The sequence below is a fragment of the Mandrillus leucophaeus genome, unplaced genomic scaffold, assembly GCF_000951045.1.
Source record: "Mandrillus leucophaeus isolate KB7577 unplaced genomic scaffold, Mleu.le_1.0 Scaffold2189, whole genome shotgun sequence".
Lineage (NCBI taxonomy): Eukaryota > Metazoa > Chordata > Mammalia > Primates > Cercopithecidae > Mandrillus > Mandrillus leucophaeus.
In genome coordinates this window covers 45,699-64,199 of record NW_012102242.1, presented here as the reverse complement: position 1 = coordinate 64,199, position 18,501 = coordinate 45,699, and the positions used below count along the sequence as shown (strand labels likewise).

Here is an 18,501-nt window from a genome sequence, read left to right as displayed (position 1 = left end):
GGCTGGAGTGCAGTGGCGCGATCTTTGCTCACTGCAAGCTCCGCCGCCTCCCGGATTCATGCCATTCTCCTGCCTCAGCCTCTCGAGAAGCTGGGACTACAGGCGCCCACCACCACGCCCGGCTAATTTTTTTTTTTGGATTTTTAGTAGAGACGGGGTTTTACCATATTCGCCAGGATGGTCTCGATCTCCTGACCTCGTGATCCGCCCGCCTTGGCCTCCCACAGTGCTGGGATTACAGGCGTGAGCCACCGCATTCAGCCGGATTGTTGCTTTTGATCATAATCATTGATTGAATTATTTTAAAGTCTGTAGTATTGAGCTCTGAGAGTCACTGTAGTGTCCTTAAAACCTGAAAGGAAGTTTGTATCATTGTGGTACTCCCATAGTACTGTGTTTATTCATAAACTTTTTACGATGACTTTTAAATCTTGAATTATTAGTATATAATGCACTACTTTTTCTAAAATTATAATTGGATATACATGAATTGGAGAAAACTTGGAATACTTAAGGGCTTGCATTTAATGCAGCTTTTTATAGTAGGGATTATAACTTGCATGGGTAGTTATCTGTAGCATAGTAGAAAAATAACATTAGTGATGGAAATAATAAAATAGGAAAAGATTATAGAAATATTGGGTAATATTTGTTTCTTGATAGTTAAGGTTTGAGATCCTCCTATATTAGCAGCTTGATTTGATGCTTTACAGAAAGACTCTCACAACTCCTGAAGAAATTATTTGAAACCCAAGAATCTGGTGACCTCAATGAAGAATTAGTTAAGGCTGCTGCCAATGGAGATGTTGCTAAAGTGGAAGATTTGCTTAAAAGACCAGATGTGGATGTGAGCATTTTAAAAATTATTTTGAAACATACAAAAAGTAGAATAGTATAATGAACCTTATCCTCAACAATTACAAAGATTTTGCCAGATGTGCTTCATTTATTCCTTCTTTCTTGTTTTTGTGAAGTATTTTAAAGCAGATATCAGACATTCTTCAGTGTGCATTTCTTTAAAAAAAGAGATATTTTCGTATTTAACATTATGACCCTTTTTATGATTGACACAACTTAAATTTTGGTTTTTAAAGACTAGTATCCTTTTGGGAAATTCAGTGATTTTTTTTTCTCATGTAAACATCATTTTATGACATCTTCTAAGTATGTTTTAGTAAATTTTATAAGCAATTTTATTTTTTAATTTTTGTGAGTACATAGCAGGTGTGTATATAAGCAATTTTCAATCCCTCTTTTCAAAATATTGAATGTAACTCCTCTCCACTTCAATGATAGTTGACTGTTTCACAATTTATAAGGCAGATGAATTAAAGGCCATATATTTTATAACTATTCCTAGGTTATGTTGTATTTTTGCCATTCATACAAGCCATCTTTTAAGTGGGCAGTTTTGATTCCAGTCATTGTGCTTTGGCTTTGGCATTGACACCTTGCTGGCACCAGTATTATGTTCGGTGCCAGCCAAGAAGTTGTAGTTGGAGTGACAATTTGAATCATTCTCACTGTACTGTAAGGGCTTTTGTTACCATACCTTTCTTTGCATGTTTGTTTGTTTTTAAGTATGCTAGACAGTTTGAAGATCGGATCTATAATTGTAAAGTATTAGTGTCTTATTTCTCCTATAAGCTCGACATGTTAGCTTTATTATAAAGATCAGTTGTAGCAATATAGCACAGCAATTTGTTGATTGGTTGTGAGCTGTGTAAAAATAATTTGCCTTAAATGTTGAAGTACCAAGTATTTTTTGTGTTTGAAAGATGGATTTCCTTTGTATTCCAGTCAAGCAAATTTAGATTTTACTATAATTTTTTTTCATTTACTTACTAATTTATTTTAAAATTATTTTTTAAGAGCGTTACAGTACTAAAAATTTAAAGGAAAATACAGTTCTATAAGGTTTGTTATGAAAAATAGCATCTCCTCTTTCTCACCCCTATTTTCCTGTTCTTCAGAGGCAACTATTCTTAGCTGGCTAATAACCTTCATATTTACCTCTACATTTTCCGGTAACATACCGATATACCTCTGTTACAATGTCTTAATTTTCTTTCTTCCTTTCCTTTCCCTTTTCCTTTCCTAGATCTTTTGATACCTCACTGTGGAAGGTGAGGATTTAGCTTTATTTCACCACTTCCATCCCATCCCCACCAGACACATACTGTTTCCAGCTTCATCATGTAGTTATATTATATTGTAATTTTGTTTGGATTAAAATTAGTTGTGCATGTTATGTAAATGACATTCATAGCCATGCTGTGGAGTATATTAGATTATGTTTTCCTACCTAACTTTTTGTTTTTAATTGGAGTTCATAATTGTCATTTTTTAAAAAATTGAAGTATAATTTTCATACAGTGAAGTACGTGGATCAGCCAGTTTTGACAAATGCATACCACCCACATAGTCCACACCTCTATTAAGGTGTAGAATATTTCCTTCATTCTTAAAAGTTACTTGTGGTCTTTCGCAGTCCCTCTGCTTACACATAATTTTTATATTTTTTCATTTGTTAGTAATCTGTATTCTTATACTTAATTTCTTCCTAAATTCCTCTTTAATCGTAACATACCTCAATTGCTCGAGACATTTAGGTACAACAGATGATATGTATTCATTTTCATCTTCTGGGAGACATTTCTCTTATGCCTTCTGATATTCTCCATCTGAACAGGGTTTCCTCTGCACTGGATGCCCACTTGGAGTGTCTTCTCACCCATCATCCTGAGGGTTCCCTTCTCTTCTCTCCTATGTTGAATTTCTTGTTTTCTGTATCCCCTGTCTTTTTGTTTCTACATTTTCTCTCTTTTTGGTGAAGTAAGGCTTTTATTAGCTTCTGAGAAAGGATGCATGGGAAATAGACCTTTAATATCTGAATTTTTTTTTAAACTCCACAGTTAAGTTTTAGATTGGAATAGAGTTCTAGGTTAGAAGTCATTTTCCTGTAGAATAATTCCAGAATTACTATTGAGAAGATATAAGCCATTCTGATTCCTGAACTTACATGTACGCTGTTTTTTCTCTTAAGCATGATGATATTTTGTTTTGGTCAGCATTAAGAACTTGCACAATGATACACCTTGATGTGGATCTGTTTTCATCCATTGCTTTAGGTGTTTGACTTTTTAAAACTGGAAATCATGTCTTTCATATCTGCAAATTTTCTTTGGTTGTTTTATTGATTATTCTTGGACTATTCCTCGGATTTTCTTTTTCTTTTTTTTCTCCTGTTTTTTTCTTCCCCCACTTCCTTTCTGAGAGGTTCCTTAACTTAATTTTCTCACCGTTTTTCCAAGATTTTTATTCCATCAGTTTTAAATTTCAAGCTTTTCTTGGTTGCCCTTTTCACATTCCTTTTGATAGTATCATGTTGGTGTTTAAAGAGGATACAATATCATTTTTTTCCTTACTGAGTGTATATGATAGGTCTTTATAAGAAAACAAGTTCTTGTGTCTGCTTAAGTTTTTTGTCTCTTCTGAGTTACTGTTTTCACATCAGAGCCATTCCTCAGACGTCTGGTAATCCTTGGTTGTTCGTTCATCTATAAGAGGGGACAAATCTCCAATCCTTGGTTGTCCATTCATATCTCAGTAGGACATTACAAAGCTGATTGATAGCTCTCCTCACCTGGACTTATTGACTAACTTTGCATTATGGTGATTGGGTGTGTAGAGTTTTGGGGGATCTCTAAATACCATCCTGTAGAAATCTATTCTCTACAGTTGTTCAAGTTTTCCTGTCTGGGGATGAGATGCAGGCAGCTAGTGTTCTGTCCTTGAGTTTGAGGAGTGGGCTTGGAGTGTGACCATTGCACATCAGACTTACACCTGAGGCCCCCCTTGTTACCTATGATGTGCTTATGTTTGTAGGCTTTGAGTTTGTCTGGGATTTCCTGTGCTCTTTACACTGTGGCTTCCTGTTCTCTCTAAAGTGAGATAACGCTTTTCCATCTGTTTTCTCTCTTTCACAAAATGTGTTACTTTTTCTTGTTTTCTGATGTTCTCCCTTTATCTTTATGGATTTTTACTAAAATAAAATTATTTTAATGTCGTTTTAGTGTGGTTTCAGGAAAGATAGTATATAAACATGTGGCCAGGCTACCATCTTTAACCATCTTTAATGGTTTTGTGGATGGGAGTAAAAGGGGTAGAATTAAAGAATTGCACTTGGCCTTGGGTATGTCCATGGATTAGTTATACATGTACATGACATCTGGAGTGAAGGGAAGGTTGGAAATTGCTGCTTTATAATAGTTGTATATACCTACCTTGTGTATCCTTATTTATTATCCTTGCAGTTTGCCTGCAAGTTGATGTTTGGTATTTTTGTTGAATTGAATTTATTTATCCTTAGCAGCTAATATCTTTTCTAAAAGTTTTCTTTTCACTTCAGTGCGTTTTTTCATTGAACCATGGACTCAGAGATTAATCTAAAAAGAAGTGTATATACAAAACTAACTTAACTTACTTCCTTTCTTTCCTCCCTTCTTTTTTCCCTTCTTTCAACTTTGCAGATTGCCTAACAGTTATTTCGTAACTCTTTGGACAATGGAACTTTTGTTTTTTAAAACAATGCTTGCTTCCCTTCTCTGAATTAAGAAGTCTGTAGTTATTTGAACTATGATATATGGAACACCAACCTAAATTATTCTCATGGAATCATACAGTATACTAGATTTAAACCTACACTGTATGTATATATTGCCTGTTTCTGATTATTCATTCATTCATTCATTCATTCTTTTTTAAACAAAATTTAGGTAAATGGGCAGTGTGCTGGCCACACAGCTATGCAGGCTGCTAGTCAGAATGGACATGTTGACATTTTGAAGTTACTTTTGAAGCAAAATGTGGATGTCGAAGCAGAGGTAAGTAAACTTGAAAAATATTTTAAGTAAACATTTATTTCCCAGAAATAATACTTGTATATCATGAGATGGATTGTTTTTATTTTTGAAATTTAATATCCACCTAAGACTATTCTGATTGAAAATAAAAATCTGACAGAGACTTGTCTTTCTGTGATCCTTTATATTTTAGCCATACTCCTAGGTAAAGATAGGAGTTGAGTTTCTTGCTACTGTGGTGTAACCATCATGTTTTACGGAGCTAAAGGTGGGCTCGTCCAAGTATCAGGAATCATAGTAGGGAAATTGAAGGACAAGGAATGTAAGTCCACTGGGTCAGAATCTTTCCTGATCTCTGTGACACTTGGAAACATTTTTTGTTGTTGTTTTGTCGTAACTGAATTAGCATTTTTAAAGTTTTATTGTTTCTTGACCTTAATGTGAATATTTGAAGAGTTCATAATGCATGTTTATCACCGTATGTGTGTATATATGCTTCATTTAATTTAGAATATATTCTTATGAAAGAGAAACACTTCTTAATATCATTGGAGTCTGGATTGGGGATCTCTCTATATCTCTAGTGTGAAGGATGGCTTGCTTTGTCTTACTTAGCTACTCATTACTAAAAATGTATTTGAATCACACTTATTTTAGTATAGTGCAAGATTATTTAGAATAAATCAAATTGTAGCAAATTTAAATTAGGCAGAAAATTGCAGTTTTGTCTAAAAAACACTCTCATCTGTGAGAGCTTAATGAGGACTTGAATTGCTGAGGGCTAAATTGGATCAGCCTGATTTTACTAATTAAAAAATTTAAAAAGATGCATATTGGAAAAGAGAAGCCTTTTCTAGTCTTATGTTACTTTTTCTTTTTTCTATAAATGTATGTATTTTGAATTGTTGGACAGCTACTAAAGAGCCTGTGGTTTTTAAGGTTAAACAGGTCATCTGTAATGTTGGAATTTTCTGTTGGCTAGAAATAACTTGAAATTAATTAATTAATTTATTTATTTTTTAAGCAGAATCTCATGCTGTTGCCCAGGCTGGAGTGCAGTGGCCTATTCTCAGCTCACTGCAACTTCTGCCTCCTGGGTTCAAGTGATTCTCATGCCTCAGCCTCCCCAGTAGCTGGGATTACAGGCACCTGCTACCACACCTGGGTAATTTTTGTATTTTTAGTAGAGACAGGGTTTTGCCATGTTGGCCAGGGTGGTGTCGAGCTCCTGACCTCAAGTAATGTGGCTGCCTCAGCCTCCCAAAGTGCTGAGATTACAGGTGTGAGCCACCACGCCTAAGAACTTGAATTTTAAATTAGCAGATTAGATATCTGTGAACTATACAATAGTTTTATTACTATGATGTCTTTATGAATGAGATTATATAATTTGATTTTACTTTTGCACTAGTAATTTTTAAGTTGCATCTTTCTTGGTTGTGAATTTAGGAACCTAGTGTGTGTTACAAGGTTTTTTTTGGTAATGAAAGTTAATTTTAGTATTTTGTATATAGAAGGTAATTACTTTACTTTCTTATTATTTTAGTTTTATTTGGTGGAATGGTATGAAATTTCTTGAGCTGAATATCTGATTTTTAATTTAGTGAATCCAGAAACCCCAATAGCAACAACTACTGAAAAACCAAAGTTCTTCTGATTACAGCTAATAAGGCAAGAAGCTGAAAAACCACATTTCTTTTTGCCTAAGTTTCTTTTTAAAGTATGCTTTCTGATTCAGAATTTAATCACCAACCTGGCAGCATGGGATTATTCATATATTTGTGTTTCTAGAGATTTTTATTCACTTGAGAGGTTTTGCAGAATGGGTTTGCAGCTTTGGAATTAGGAATGAAATTGGCATTGTTTTTCGAGAGTAGATTTTCTTTCCTTTTTTTTTTTTTTTTTTTTTTTGAGACAGAGTCACCCTCTGTTGCCCAGGCTGGAGTGCAGTGCCATGTCCTTGGCTCACTGCAACCTCTGCCTCCTGGATTCAGGCGATTCTTGTGCCTCTACTGTCCGAGTAGCTGAGATTACAGGAGTGCACCATTGCGCCACGCTAATTTTTGTATTTTTAGTAGAGTTGGGGTTTCATCATGTTGGCCAGGCCAGTCTCAAACTCCTCCTGACCTTGAGTGATTCGCCCACCTCAGCCTCCCAAATGCTGAGATTACTGGCATGAGCCCCATACCCGGCCAGATGTTTTTTATTTTTTGTTTTTTTGTTTTTTGATACAGGGTCTTGCTCTGTTGCCCTGACTGGACTGCAGTGGCATGATCATGGTTCACTGCAGCCTTGACTTTCCAGGCTCAAACAATTCTCCCACTTCAGCCTACCAAGTAGCTAGGACTACAGGTGTGTGCTATCATGCTTGGCTAATTTTTAAAAATTTTTTGTAAAGACAAGGTCTCACTGTGTTGCCCGGTTTGGTGTCAAACTCCTAGACTCAAGTGATCCTCCTGCCTTGGCCTCCCAAAGTGTTGGAATTACAAGTGTGAGCCATTGCACCCAGCCTCTTTTTTTCTTAACTGTACTCAAATATAAAACAAACAGTTAATAATATAAACATGGAACGACGGGAGTTGAAGTGAGTTTTGGTAGTCTAGATATTTAATAAATAATGGTTTTTGTTTGTTTGTTTGTTTTTTTGAGATGGAGTCTTGCTCTGTCGTTCAGGCAGGAGTGCAGTAGCACAATCTCAGCTCACTGCAAGCTCTGCCTCCCGGGTTCACGCCATTCTCTTGCCTCAGCCTCCGGAGTAGCTGGGACAACAGGCGCACGCCGCCACGCCCGGCTAATTTTTTGTATTTTTGGTAGAAAGGGGGTTTCACCGTGTTAGCCAGGATAGTGGTCTCCATCTCCTTACCTAGTGATCCACCCGCCTAGGCCTCCCAAAGTGCTGGGATTACAGGCATGAGCCACCGCGCCCGGCCAAATAACGTATTTTTAAGTTTGCAAACTGACTGCTAACTAGAACAGTAAGATAGATATATGGGACTTTTACCGTATTCCTCATTTGAATTTCCATTTTGTGCATTTTTTATTTTAAAATTCATTATAAGAAAATGCAATTTGTAAAAGTGTGAAAAGGGTTATTAATAACACAGTTTCCCAATTGGTAGAGGAAAAACTATATTGAAAAATTGAGTTAAAATATAAATATCGGCCGAGTGCAGTAGTTCACGTCTGTAATCCAAGCACTTTGAGAGGCTGAGGTGGGTGAATTACTTGATTTCAGGAGTTCAAGACCAGCCTGGGCAACATGGCAAAACCCTGTCTCTATTAAAAATATAAAAAATTAGCCACCTGTGCTGGCGCACTGCTATAGTCTCTTCTACTTGGAAGGCTGAGGTGGGAGAATCGGTTGAGCCCAGGAAGCCCAGGCTGTGGTGAGCTGAAACCGCACCACTGCACTCCAGCCTGGGTGGCAGGAGTGAGACCCTGTCTCAATCAAGACTTCAGCCCAATACGAAAAAAAAGTTTATCAAAGTTTCATTTTTCTAGGATATAAGAATTAACACTGCCTGTTAAACAACTGTATAGTTTGTTTAATACATTGGTTCTTAGCTGGGGGCATTTAGGTTCCACAAGGGACATTTGGAAATGTCTAGTGGCATTTTTAATTCTTACAAGTGGGTGGGTGGAGGAGGTACAGCTGACATCTAGAGGATAGAAGCTAAGGATGCTACTGAATGTCCTACAGTGCTCAGGACAGCTCTCACAACAATGATCTGGCTTTAAATGTCAGTAGTGCTAAAGTAGAGAAAAGAGTTAATTTTGCAGATGCACTTAGATTTGTCATACATAATTTGCCATATTGTTTATAAAGTGATTTGTTTTTTATGAACTTTTTTATCGTTGGAAACATTAAACATATACAAAGGTAGAGATAATAGTATAATAAATCTTATGTACCCATCACCTCACTTGAATTAATACTCATGGCCAGTTTTTATCTATACACCTTTCCTCCCATTCCCTCTACTGAATTATTTTGAAGCAGATCTAGACAGATACCATATTATTTCATCAGTAGATATTTAATATGTATTCTAAAACGTAAGGGCTCTTTTAAAAAGTTTCTCACCTTTATCACACCTAAAAATGTTAAAAATCTTTGTTACACCTAAAAATGGTAATAATTGATTTTTTAAAATCTAATTTTATTAAAAGCTTTGGAGTTAGCAGAAGAATGAAGGAAATAATATATTTTGTTCTCCAGTTATCTCATTTGGTAACCTTTCATTTTTTCCATCTGCATTAGGAAGTAGGCTCAAGAGAGGTATAGATCATGGTCTGCAGACTACAGCTCACAGGCCAAATCCAGCCCTCCATAAAGTATTGTTGAAACACAGCACAGCCATTCATTTATTTACTATCTGTGGCTCCTTTAGTGTGACAGTAAAGTAGCTGTGTAGTTTCAATAAGAGACTATATGGCCTGTAAAAAGTAAAATATTTACTTTCTGGCCCTTCATAGAAAAGTTGCTGACCCATAGCATAGATGACTATTGCGGAATTTTTGGTTGATTTAAGCTATTATCAAACAATTATTTGGTACATAGCATACCTTTGGAACATGTGATAAGATAGTATTTTGTTTCCTATTTCTTTTTCTTAGGGAAACCTCAAAGAGCTGTTTTGGAAAGTTGATTGTCTCCATATATTGACCTACTGAATTCAGTAGGATTACATTCTGTTTCTTCCTTAATGTATAGGTAAAGGCATCAAGGACTATGCTATCTTAGGTATGTTGATATAGGTGAGCTAATTTTGGATCTGCCGTGGACTCTATATTTTTTTCCCCCACTGATGAAGTATAATAGTAAAGGTATGGAGATTTGGATGGGAGATGAGTTTTTAAAAATATGTCTTTATTATGAGTTTCCAAACGCAGTACATCTGCTTAAGTTATAAGGACATTTGGGGTAGTTTGGGGTAGTTTCATCATTTAATTAAAAAAAAAACTGCTTCAAATGGAGAAGATTAGTATTAGGGAACAATACTAGACTTTGTCAGATAACCCAAATTTTTTGGCTAGATGGACTAAGAAAAAAGAAGACTCAAATTACCAAAATCAGAAATGAAAGCGGGTACATTACTACTAATTCTACAGAAATAAAAAGGATTATAAGAGAGTACTATGAACAATATGCCAACAAATTGGATAACCTAGATGAAATGGATGAATTTCTAGAACACAAAACCTGTTAAGACAGAATCATGAAGATATAGGAAACCTGAATAAACCTATAACTGGTAAGGAGATTGAATCAATAGTTGAAATTTTCCTAACAAGGAAAAGCCTTGGACCTTATGGTCTCAGTGGGGATTTCTGCCAAACATTTAAAAAAGAACTAGTATCATTCTTTCTCAAACTTTTCCAACAAATTAGGAGTGAAGACTTCCTGACTCATTCTAAAAAGCCAGCAAAACCAGTATAAAGCCAGAAAAAAGACACTACAAGAAAACTACAGACCAATATACCATATTAACATTGATACAAAAATCCTTAACCAAATATTAGTGAGCCACATTCAGCAACATGAGAAAGGGATTATACACCATGATCAAATGGGATTTATTCCTGGAGTGTTAAAGATGGTTCAACATAGGAAAATTGATCAATGTAATATACCATATTAACATAATAAAGGGGAAAAACTGCATAATCGTTCCAATTGACCAGAAAAAGCAGTTGACATAATTTAACACCCTTTCATGATAAAAACACTCAGTAAACTTGGAATAGTAGGGAATGACCTCATTGTAATAAAAGCCATATATGAAAAACCCCTAATGAACATCGTATTAGATGGTGAAAGACTGAAAACTTTTCTTCTTAGAATAGGGCAAGGATACCTGCTTTTACCACTTCTATTTAACAATACTGGAAGTGCTGACCAGAGCAATTAGGCAAGAAAAAGAAAAGACATTCGAATTGGAAAGGAAGTAAAAATTATCTCTGTTTGCAGTGATCTTATATGTGGAAACCTAAAGATTTCAACAACGACAAAAAAAACTTTTAGAACAAATTTAGCAGTTTAGCAGAATACAAAGTTAAAACACAGAAATCAGTTGTATATCTATACATTAACAGTGAACAGTCTGTTAATTGAACAATCTGTTAACAATGAATCTTTCAGGAAATTGAGAAAACAACTCCATTTACAATAGCATCAAAAAGAATAAAATACTTAGGCATGAACTTTACCAAGGAGGTAAGACTTACACACTGAAAACTACAAAATATTGCTGAAAGAAATTAAAGAAGACAGTTGGAACTACCTCCCATGTTCATGGATTAGAAAATTTAATATTGTTAAGATGTCAGTACATACTCAATGAAGTTCTGTCAAAATCGTAAAGATGTTCCTTGCAGAAATAGAAAAATCTATCCAGAAATTAATAAGGAATCTCAAGACAGCCCCAAACAGCCAAAGCAATCTTGAGAAAGAACGGAAGTTGGAGGACTCACACTTCCTACTTTCAAGACTCACTACAAGGCAACAGTAATCAAGACAGTGTATTACTAACATAAGGGTGGACGTAAAGACCAATAGAAGAGAATTGGGAATTCAGAAATAAACCTTTGCATTTAAGGTCAATTGATTTTTGGGGTCCAAGACCCCAAAAAAATTTAATGGGAAAAGAGCAATCTTTTAAACAAATGGTGCTTGGGCAACTAGATATTCACATGTAAAAGAATAAAGTAGGAACCTTACCTAACACTGTATTCAGAAATTTAATTCAAAATGCCTGAAAATCTAAATGTGCGATATAAAACTATAAACCTTTTTGAAGGAAAAGAGGGCAGAAACCTCACAGCATTGTATCTGGCAGTGATTTCTTGAATATGACACCAAAAGTGCAGTTAACAAAAGAAAAATAGACAAATTAGACTTCATGAAAATTAAAAACTTAATGTGTATCAAAGGACATCTGTCAACAGGGAGAAAGGCAGCCTATGAAATGGGAGAAAATATTTTCAAATCATGTGTCTGATAAGAGATTAAAATCCAAAATATATATAGACTCTTAAAACTCTACATCAAGAAAACCTGAAAAACTCCATTTGACTTGAATGAGTTGAATAGACATTTCTGCAAAGAATAAATATGAATCAATAAGCACATGAAAAGATGTTTCACATCACTAATTATTAGGGGAATGCAAACCAAAACCACAGTGAGATACTGCCTTACAGCCATTAGAATGGCTGTTATCAAAACAACCAGAAAAAACCTGTCAGTGAGGATGTGGAGGAATTAGAACTCTTTGCACTGTTCGTAGGAATATAAAATGGCATAGCCACTGCTGAAAAGAATACGACAGTTGCACAAAAGATTAAAAATTGAATTACAATATGATCCAACAGTTCTGCTTTTGAGTATATATCCCAAAGATTGGAAAGGAAGTCTTGAGGAGGTATTTGTTCACCTGTGTTCTTAGCAGCATTATTCGTAATAGCTAAAGTATGAAAGCAGCCCAAAAGTATTCATTGACAGAAGAGTAGATGAGCAAAATGTGGTATGTGCTTATAATGGTATATCATTAAACTTAAAAAGAAAGGAAATTCTGACACATAAGATCCTTGAGGCCATTATTCTAAGTGAAAGTGAGCCAGTTACAAAAAGACAAATACTGTATGGTTCCACTAAGTATAGATAGTAGTCAAAATCATGGGAACAGAAAGTAGAATGTATGGTGGTTTCCAGAGATGAGGGGGTAGGAGGAATAGGATGTAGAGTTTCAGTTTTCTCAGTTTTTAATGGGTATAGAGTTTCACTTTTGCAAGATGAAAAAAGTTCTAGAGATGGATGGTGGTGATAGTTGCACAATGATATGAATGTACTTAGTAACTCTGAATTGTACATTTAAAAATGGTGAAGATTGTAAATTTTATGTATATTTTGCTACAATAAAAATATTAAAAAAACATGATGGTTATTTAAGGATTATATTCAACACCCATTTTTATTCTTACTAGTTAATAGGCACTGTGCTAGCTCCTGGAAATAAAGACGACTAAGACACAGTCATAGCCCCCAAGAAGCCCACAGCCAGCTAAAAAAGACTTCAAACAAATAATTACACTATAGTGTGAGAAATGGTATAATAAATTTTGTGAGAATCGGGAAATTTCACAGGAGAAGTGATGCCTGAACTGAGTTTTATAAGATATCTAGTTTCCAGTCCAAGAGGGTGACGACAAAGAGCATTCCAAGTCTAGGGAGTAGCATATGAAAATACATAGGATCCTATAAGTTGACAAGTTGGAGCCTGAGATCTGAGGGGACTGTGGCAGCAGGCGAGGCTGAAATGGTTCACAGAGGTAGGTCTCAAAAGAGATTTGTTTTGTACATAGTAGAGAGACATTGAAGAGGTTTAAACATAAAATTTGTGTTTTACAGAGAGAATTATGACTTTGGTGTGAAGAATAGATTGGGATAAGAAAGTGAAGGGAGGTTGAGTTGTGGGAATCATCCAGGTGAGTAAGAATGAAGGCCTGAATTAGTTTGTGGTAGAGTTGGAGAAAAGAGAATACATTTGAGCATAAATTGAGGAGAAAAAGCTGTAGAGTTTGATGATTGAACATAGAGGCTCACAGAGAGGAAGCAGTTGACTGTGACTTACAGATACTGATTTTGTTGACCATATGATCTGTAGTTCTATCGGCTAAGATAGGCAGTACTGAACAAGAGCAGGTTTTGGAAAATGGGTAGAGAATAGGGCAGCAGGATAGAAAGAAACACAATCAGTTTTAGATTTAATTTGAGGCCTCTTTATGAAATTCTTTGAGATAATCTTATAGAGGTTAGAGGTTAGCTGTAACCTTGTTCCTTAAAATCCTCTTTTGGTACTAGTAACAGGAACAGGCACATGAGCTGTGTTTTAGGTTTATTTGGAGTATTTAAGATGGATTCAGAAGAAAGCAACAAAACTTACAAGTTCAGGTTTTATTATAACTGTAGTTTTCTAATTTAGAAGAGAAACCTGGAAGTAAATTTAATTATATTTAATTGTAATTTTCTAGTATGCATGTGTATTTTCCATAATTTAAAAATTGTTCTTATTTATTTCATTGTGACAAACATATCAGGGTTTTATAATTCTTTGGTGTTTTTTTAATGTGAATTATTGACAACCTGCATTAAGTGTTTCAGTAGTGATTTTCTTTTTTTTTTTTTTTTTTGAGACGGAGTCTTGCTCTGTCGCCTAGGCTGGAGTGCAGTGGCCGGATCTCAGCTCACTGCAAGCTCTGCCTCAGCCTCCCGCGCAGCTGGGACTACAGGCGCCCGCCACCGTGCCCGGCTAGTTTTTTTTTTTTTTTTTAATGTATTTTTTAGTAGAGACAGGGTTTCACCGTGTTAGCCAGGATGGTCTCGATCTCCTGACCTCGTGATCCACCCGTCTTGGCCTCCCAAAGTGCTGGGATTACAGGCTTGAGCCACTGTGCCCAGCCTCAGTAGTGATTTTCTAACGACCATACAGTGTTAGTGGCCTGATGTTCCCTTTTTTAATGGAAGGTAAATCACAAAATAGGGTTAAAAACTGTAACAGGAAAAAAAAAAAAAAAAAAAGACTGGAAGTTGGGAAGATCTTAACTCTAGGATTCTGAACTATATGTGTTACTAGAGAGATTAATTTATATATACATGCATATATATCTTATTTTTGTTTTGTTTTTTAAAACACTTGTTTTTCTGGGATGTTTAAATATAATGCTACTCGGAGACACAAGAGTTGAGAGAGGTGCCAAATCCTAACCGCAAGACCGCCAGGGAAAAGGCACAAGAGTTGAATCTTAAATCTTGCATGTGGTTGTTTGCCAGTTCCTTTCTCAAAATTGACAGGTAACAAAAACCGATTCAGCTGGAAATGTCAGTAAGGTAGAAATATCCCTGAGTTGTAGTTCCCTACCGTTTCAAAAGTGATTGTCAAACTGTCGTGGATTCCTACATGAGTGCTTTTACCTTTAATACCTGTTTGAGAAGATATGCAAAGACCAAAATCTACTTTGAGTTCTGTAACTGTTTTGAATGAACTATTTAAGTGCATTTAATCATAACAGTGTTTATCTGTGTTATCTTTGAAAGTAGTTCAGAAAATCCTGGGTGCCATATGGATTGTCAAACCCCTTGCAAAACTAGGGAGTCCACCAGGGGTGGCACAGTGGTATTGGGACTCAGAAACCACTGCTCTGGATGGAGGAAGTCTTAGAGTACCAGTATCAGGGACAGACAGATGGTCTTGGTGGGTGTCAAAATTTGCAGAGCAGTACTGGAATAAATGCAATACCCTTATACCTAACACCCTTTTCCATCTGCTTCTGGCAAGGCAGTAAGACTTCTTTTTGTACTTTTTGGTATGAACTATGTATGCTACCTTCATGGCATAGTGCAGGCAGTTTTCCCCCTTTCCAAAGTACTTTCTTTCAGTTTTAAAAAAAAATTTAAGCAATTAGGTCTTTCCTGCTTTCTCATTTCTTCAGAAATATGCCTGTTACAGGAGGTGAGGCAAATTGATTTGATTCTTCTGAAATAGTTTTGAAATTTTTGATATATGGAATTTTGGGAGTTTATGCTTTGTTTTTATCTTTTAATGGTGTATTTAATTTTTTTTTTCTGTTCTCGAATATACAGAAAAGTGTATGCTCATCACTTAACCAGTTTTAATGTGTTGGTAAATTGCTCCCCATTAAAGCCAGTTGAGATCACATTGTTTGGCATTCTTTTTTTTTTTTATCACACAACTCATCTTAGTTTACTTTTTATGTCATTAAAAAGTCTTTGTAGGACATGCACAGTAGCTCACACCTGTGATCCCAGCACTTCGTGAGGCTGAAGTTGGAGAATTTATTAAGTCCAGGAGTTCAAGGCTGCAGTGAGCTATGACTGTGCCACTGCATTCCAACCTGGGTGACAGAACAGGACCCTGATTCTTTTTTTTCTTTTTTGAGAGGGAGTCTTGCTCTGTCGCTCAGGCTGGAGTGCAGTGGCTCGATCTTGGCTCACTGCAACCCCCACCTCCCGGATTCAAGCAGTTCTCCTGCCTCAGCCTCCCAGGTAGCAGGGATTACAGGCATGTGCCACCATGCCTGGCTAATTTTTGTATTTTTAGTAGAGACGGGGTTTCTCCATGTTGGCCAGGCTGGTTTTGAACTCTTGACTTCAGGTGATCCGCCTGCCTTGGCCTCCCAAAGTGCTGGGATTACAGGTGTGAGCCACCGTGCCCAGCCTAGGACCCTGATTCTTTAAAACAACAACAACAACAACAAAACTGTCTTTGTAAAAAGTTTTAAATGGCAAAAAAAGTTGGCTTACTGTCATGGCTGATAAATGAGGAGTGCTGAAAGAGTGATACTATAACTGTTGGTCTGATATATATATATATATATATAAAATGATCTAAATTTATCATTTATCTTTGGGAGTTAATCACTGTTCAAGTCAGTTTCTAGGTTTTAAAATTTTTTTTTATGGAGACAGGGTCTTACTCTGTTACCCCAGTCAGAGTGCAGTGGTGCGATCATAGCTCACTGTAACTTGAAACTCCTTGGCTCAAGCAATCCTTCTGTGTCAGCCTCCCAAGTAGCTAGGACTACAGGTGGGTGCCACCATGCCTGGCTGTCTCTACAAAACAGAATCTTGCTATGTTGCCCAGATTGGTATTGTTGGAAATCTTACTCAGATTTACAATTTACTTGACCTCAAGTGATCCTTCTACCTTGTCCTCCCAAAGTGCTGGGATTACAGGCATGAGCCACCTCACCTGGTCAAGTTCTAGTTATTTTGTTGGCTCCAACTTATGTTTCCTTTTCTCAAATTAATCTGCTTCTTGGTGTATTATTACAGCTTCAAGTTTTTTTTTTCTTTCTAAAATATTCGCTAATTCAGATTTCAATGCTAATGATTAGGATAAAGATGGTGATCGAGCAGTTCACCATGCAGCTTTTGGAGATGAAGGTGCTGTTATAGAAGTACTACATCGAGGTAGTGCTGATTTGAATGCTCGAAACAAGCGCCGACAGACACCACTTCATATTGCTGTCAATAAAGGTCATCTTCAAGTTGTGAAGACTTTATTGGACTTTGGCTGTCATCCCAGTCTCCAGGTAAAACCTTTAAAGAAACACATCCTGCAGGTATTGCTCGGATCCTATTAAAGGCAAACATTAAGTTCTATGGTAAGCATTCCTTTGTTATCGTTCTCATATGGCCATGGTCATAGTAAATGATACCAAAGGCATAAGATGTTGCAAAATTGGTAGCTATTTCTTTTTTAAAAAGTTTTTTGTTTGTTTGTTTGTTTTTTTAAGGAAAATGCCAATAAACTGGGTTTAGATTGGGCAGGGAGAATGGGGACTTCTTTGTAAAAATGTCAGCTTATGAATGAATTCAACTTTATTGATCATGACAGTGAGCCTCAGCAGCTTAAAGAAGTGTAATAGGCTATATTTCATAATAGTTACTTCATAACTATTTAAGTTATTTGAATTGTATTTTTTATTGTAGCTTAGGGACTTTGAATAGTCATTATTGTAATCTTCAGAGATTTTCTGTTTTGGAAAATGTATGGGATTTTAGAGTTGATTTACAGTAGGATCTAATTTTTGAAGCAATGGTTGCCTAAGAAATGATTATCCTCAGCTACAGTTCTATAACCAGATAAATTAAACCACAAATATATGGAAAATGTAGTCTGTGTCCATTATCTACTTAGTTTGGTTACTAAGCAACTTGTCTTTTGTGTGCCTGTTTAATTAAAAGTTCTATACTTAGTAATTTTGTAGCAAAGTAAAATAGGACCAGACCCTAATTTGCCAATTTTTAGGTACCTTAACCAAATAGGCTTGAAACAACATATTATTTTTAAATACAAATGTTCCCTGAAACACTGTTTGAATATGTAAAGCATAATTTGTTTCCATTGGAAACTCAATAATGATTTTTTAAAAGGTAGGGCAGTGGTTAGAATTGTAAGCTGCTTATAGTTTAGATAATTTAGTTTACAGCATCCAGGAATTGGTTGCTGGATTGGATAGATCTCAGAGAAGAAATAAAGTAGTAGTGGGAGTGAGGGCTTGAGAAGAGCTGAAAGAATAGATTTTGTTCAGCTAGATAATTATTAGAAACTAAGGCTTTTGAAGTACAACTGTTTTGGAACTGTTGGGATCTAGGCTATGTCCTTGTAAGTGGGAGGCAGGATTGGAGGATGAGGGAGAATTGGGGAGTGTTAATCTGTAAGGAGAGGTGATTTATACCTGCTGACGTTTTTTGTCTGAAACGAGAGACAAGTTCATCTGTTGAGAGTGTGAGTGTGGGGTGGCGGGTAGAGAAAGAGTAATTGAGAAGAGTGATAAGGACTTGGGGACCTGGAGAAGGGTGTTCCAGTCATGATAGAAGCGCATTTCAGGTTGAACACTACAGACTTTTAGTGCCACAAGATACAGGAGTAGAAGGTAGATGGTTGGATTGAACTTGGGTTAGGAATTTTTTTTTTTTTTAAGACAGGTTCTTGGCTGGAATTCAGTGGCATGATCGTGGCTCATTGCAATCTCGACCTTCAGGGCCCACCTCAGCCTCCTGAGTAGCTGAGACTACAGGTGTGAGTTGCCATGCCTGGCTAATTTTTTT

General features: G+C 36.2%; 1 protein-coding gene across 1 annotated transcript in view; it reads left to right on the top strand.

Moving 5' to 3' along the window:
• The window catches only part of LOC105540278 (E3 ubiquitin-protein ligase MIB1), a gene marked incomplete at both ends in the record, with an annotated part of 101,587 nt that overhangs the window by 38,133 nt on the left and 44,953 nt on the right, over positions 1 to 18,501 (top strand). The window contains 3 exons of the mRNA XM_011980821.1: positions 714 to 847; positions 4,779 to 4,886; positions 16,782 to 16,979. Coding sequence (XP_011836211.1) covers positions 714 to 847; positions 4,779 to 4,886; positions 16,782 to 16,979 — 440 coding nt within the window. The remainder of the gene's footprint in view (positions 1 to 713; positions 848 to 4,778; positions 4,887 to 16,781; positions 16,980 to 18,501) is intronic.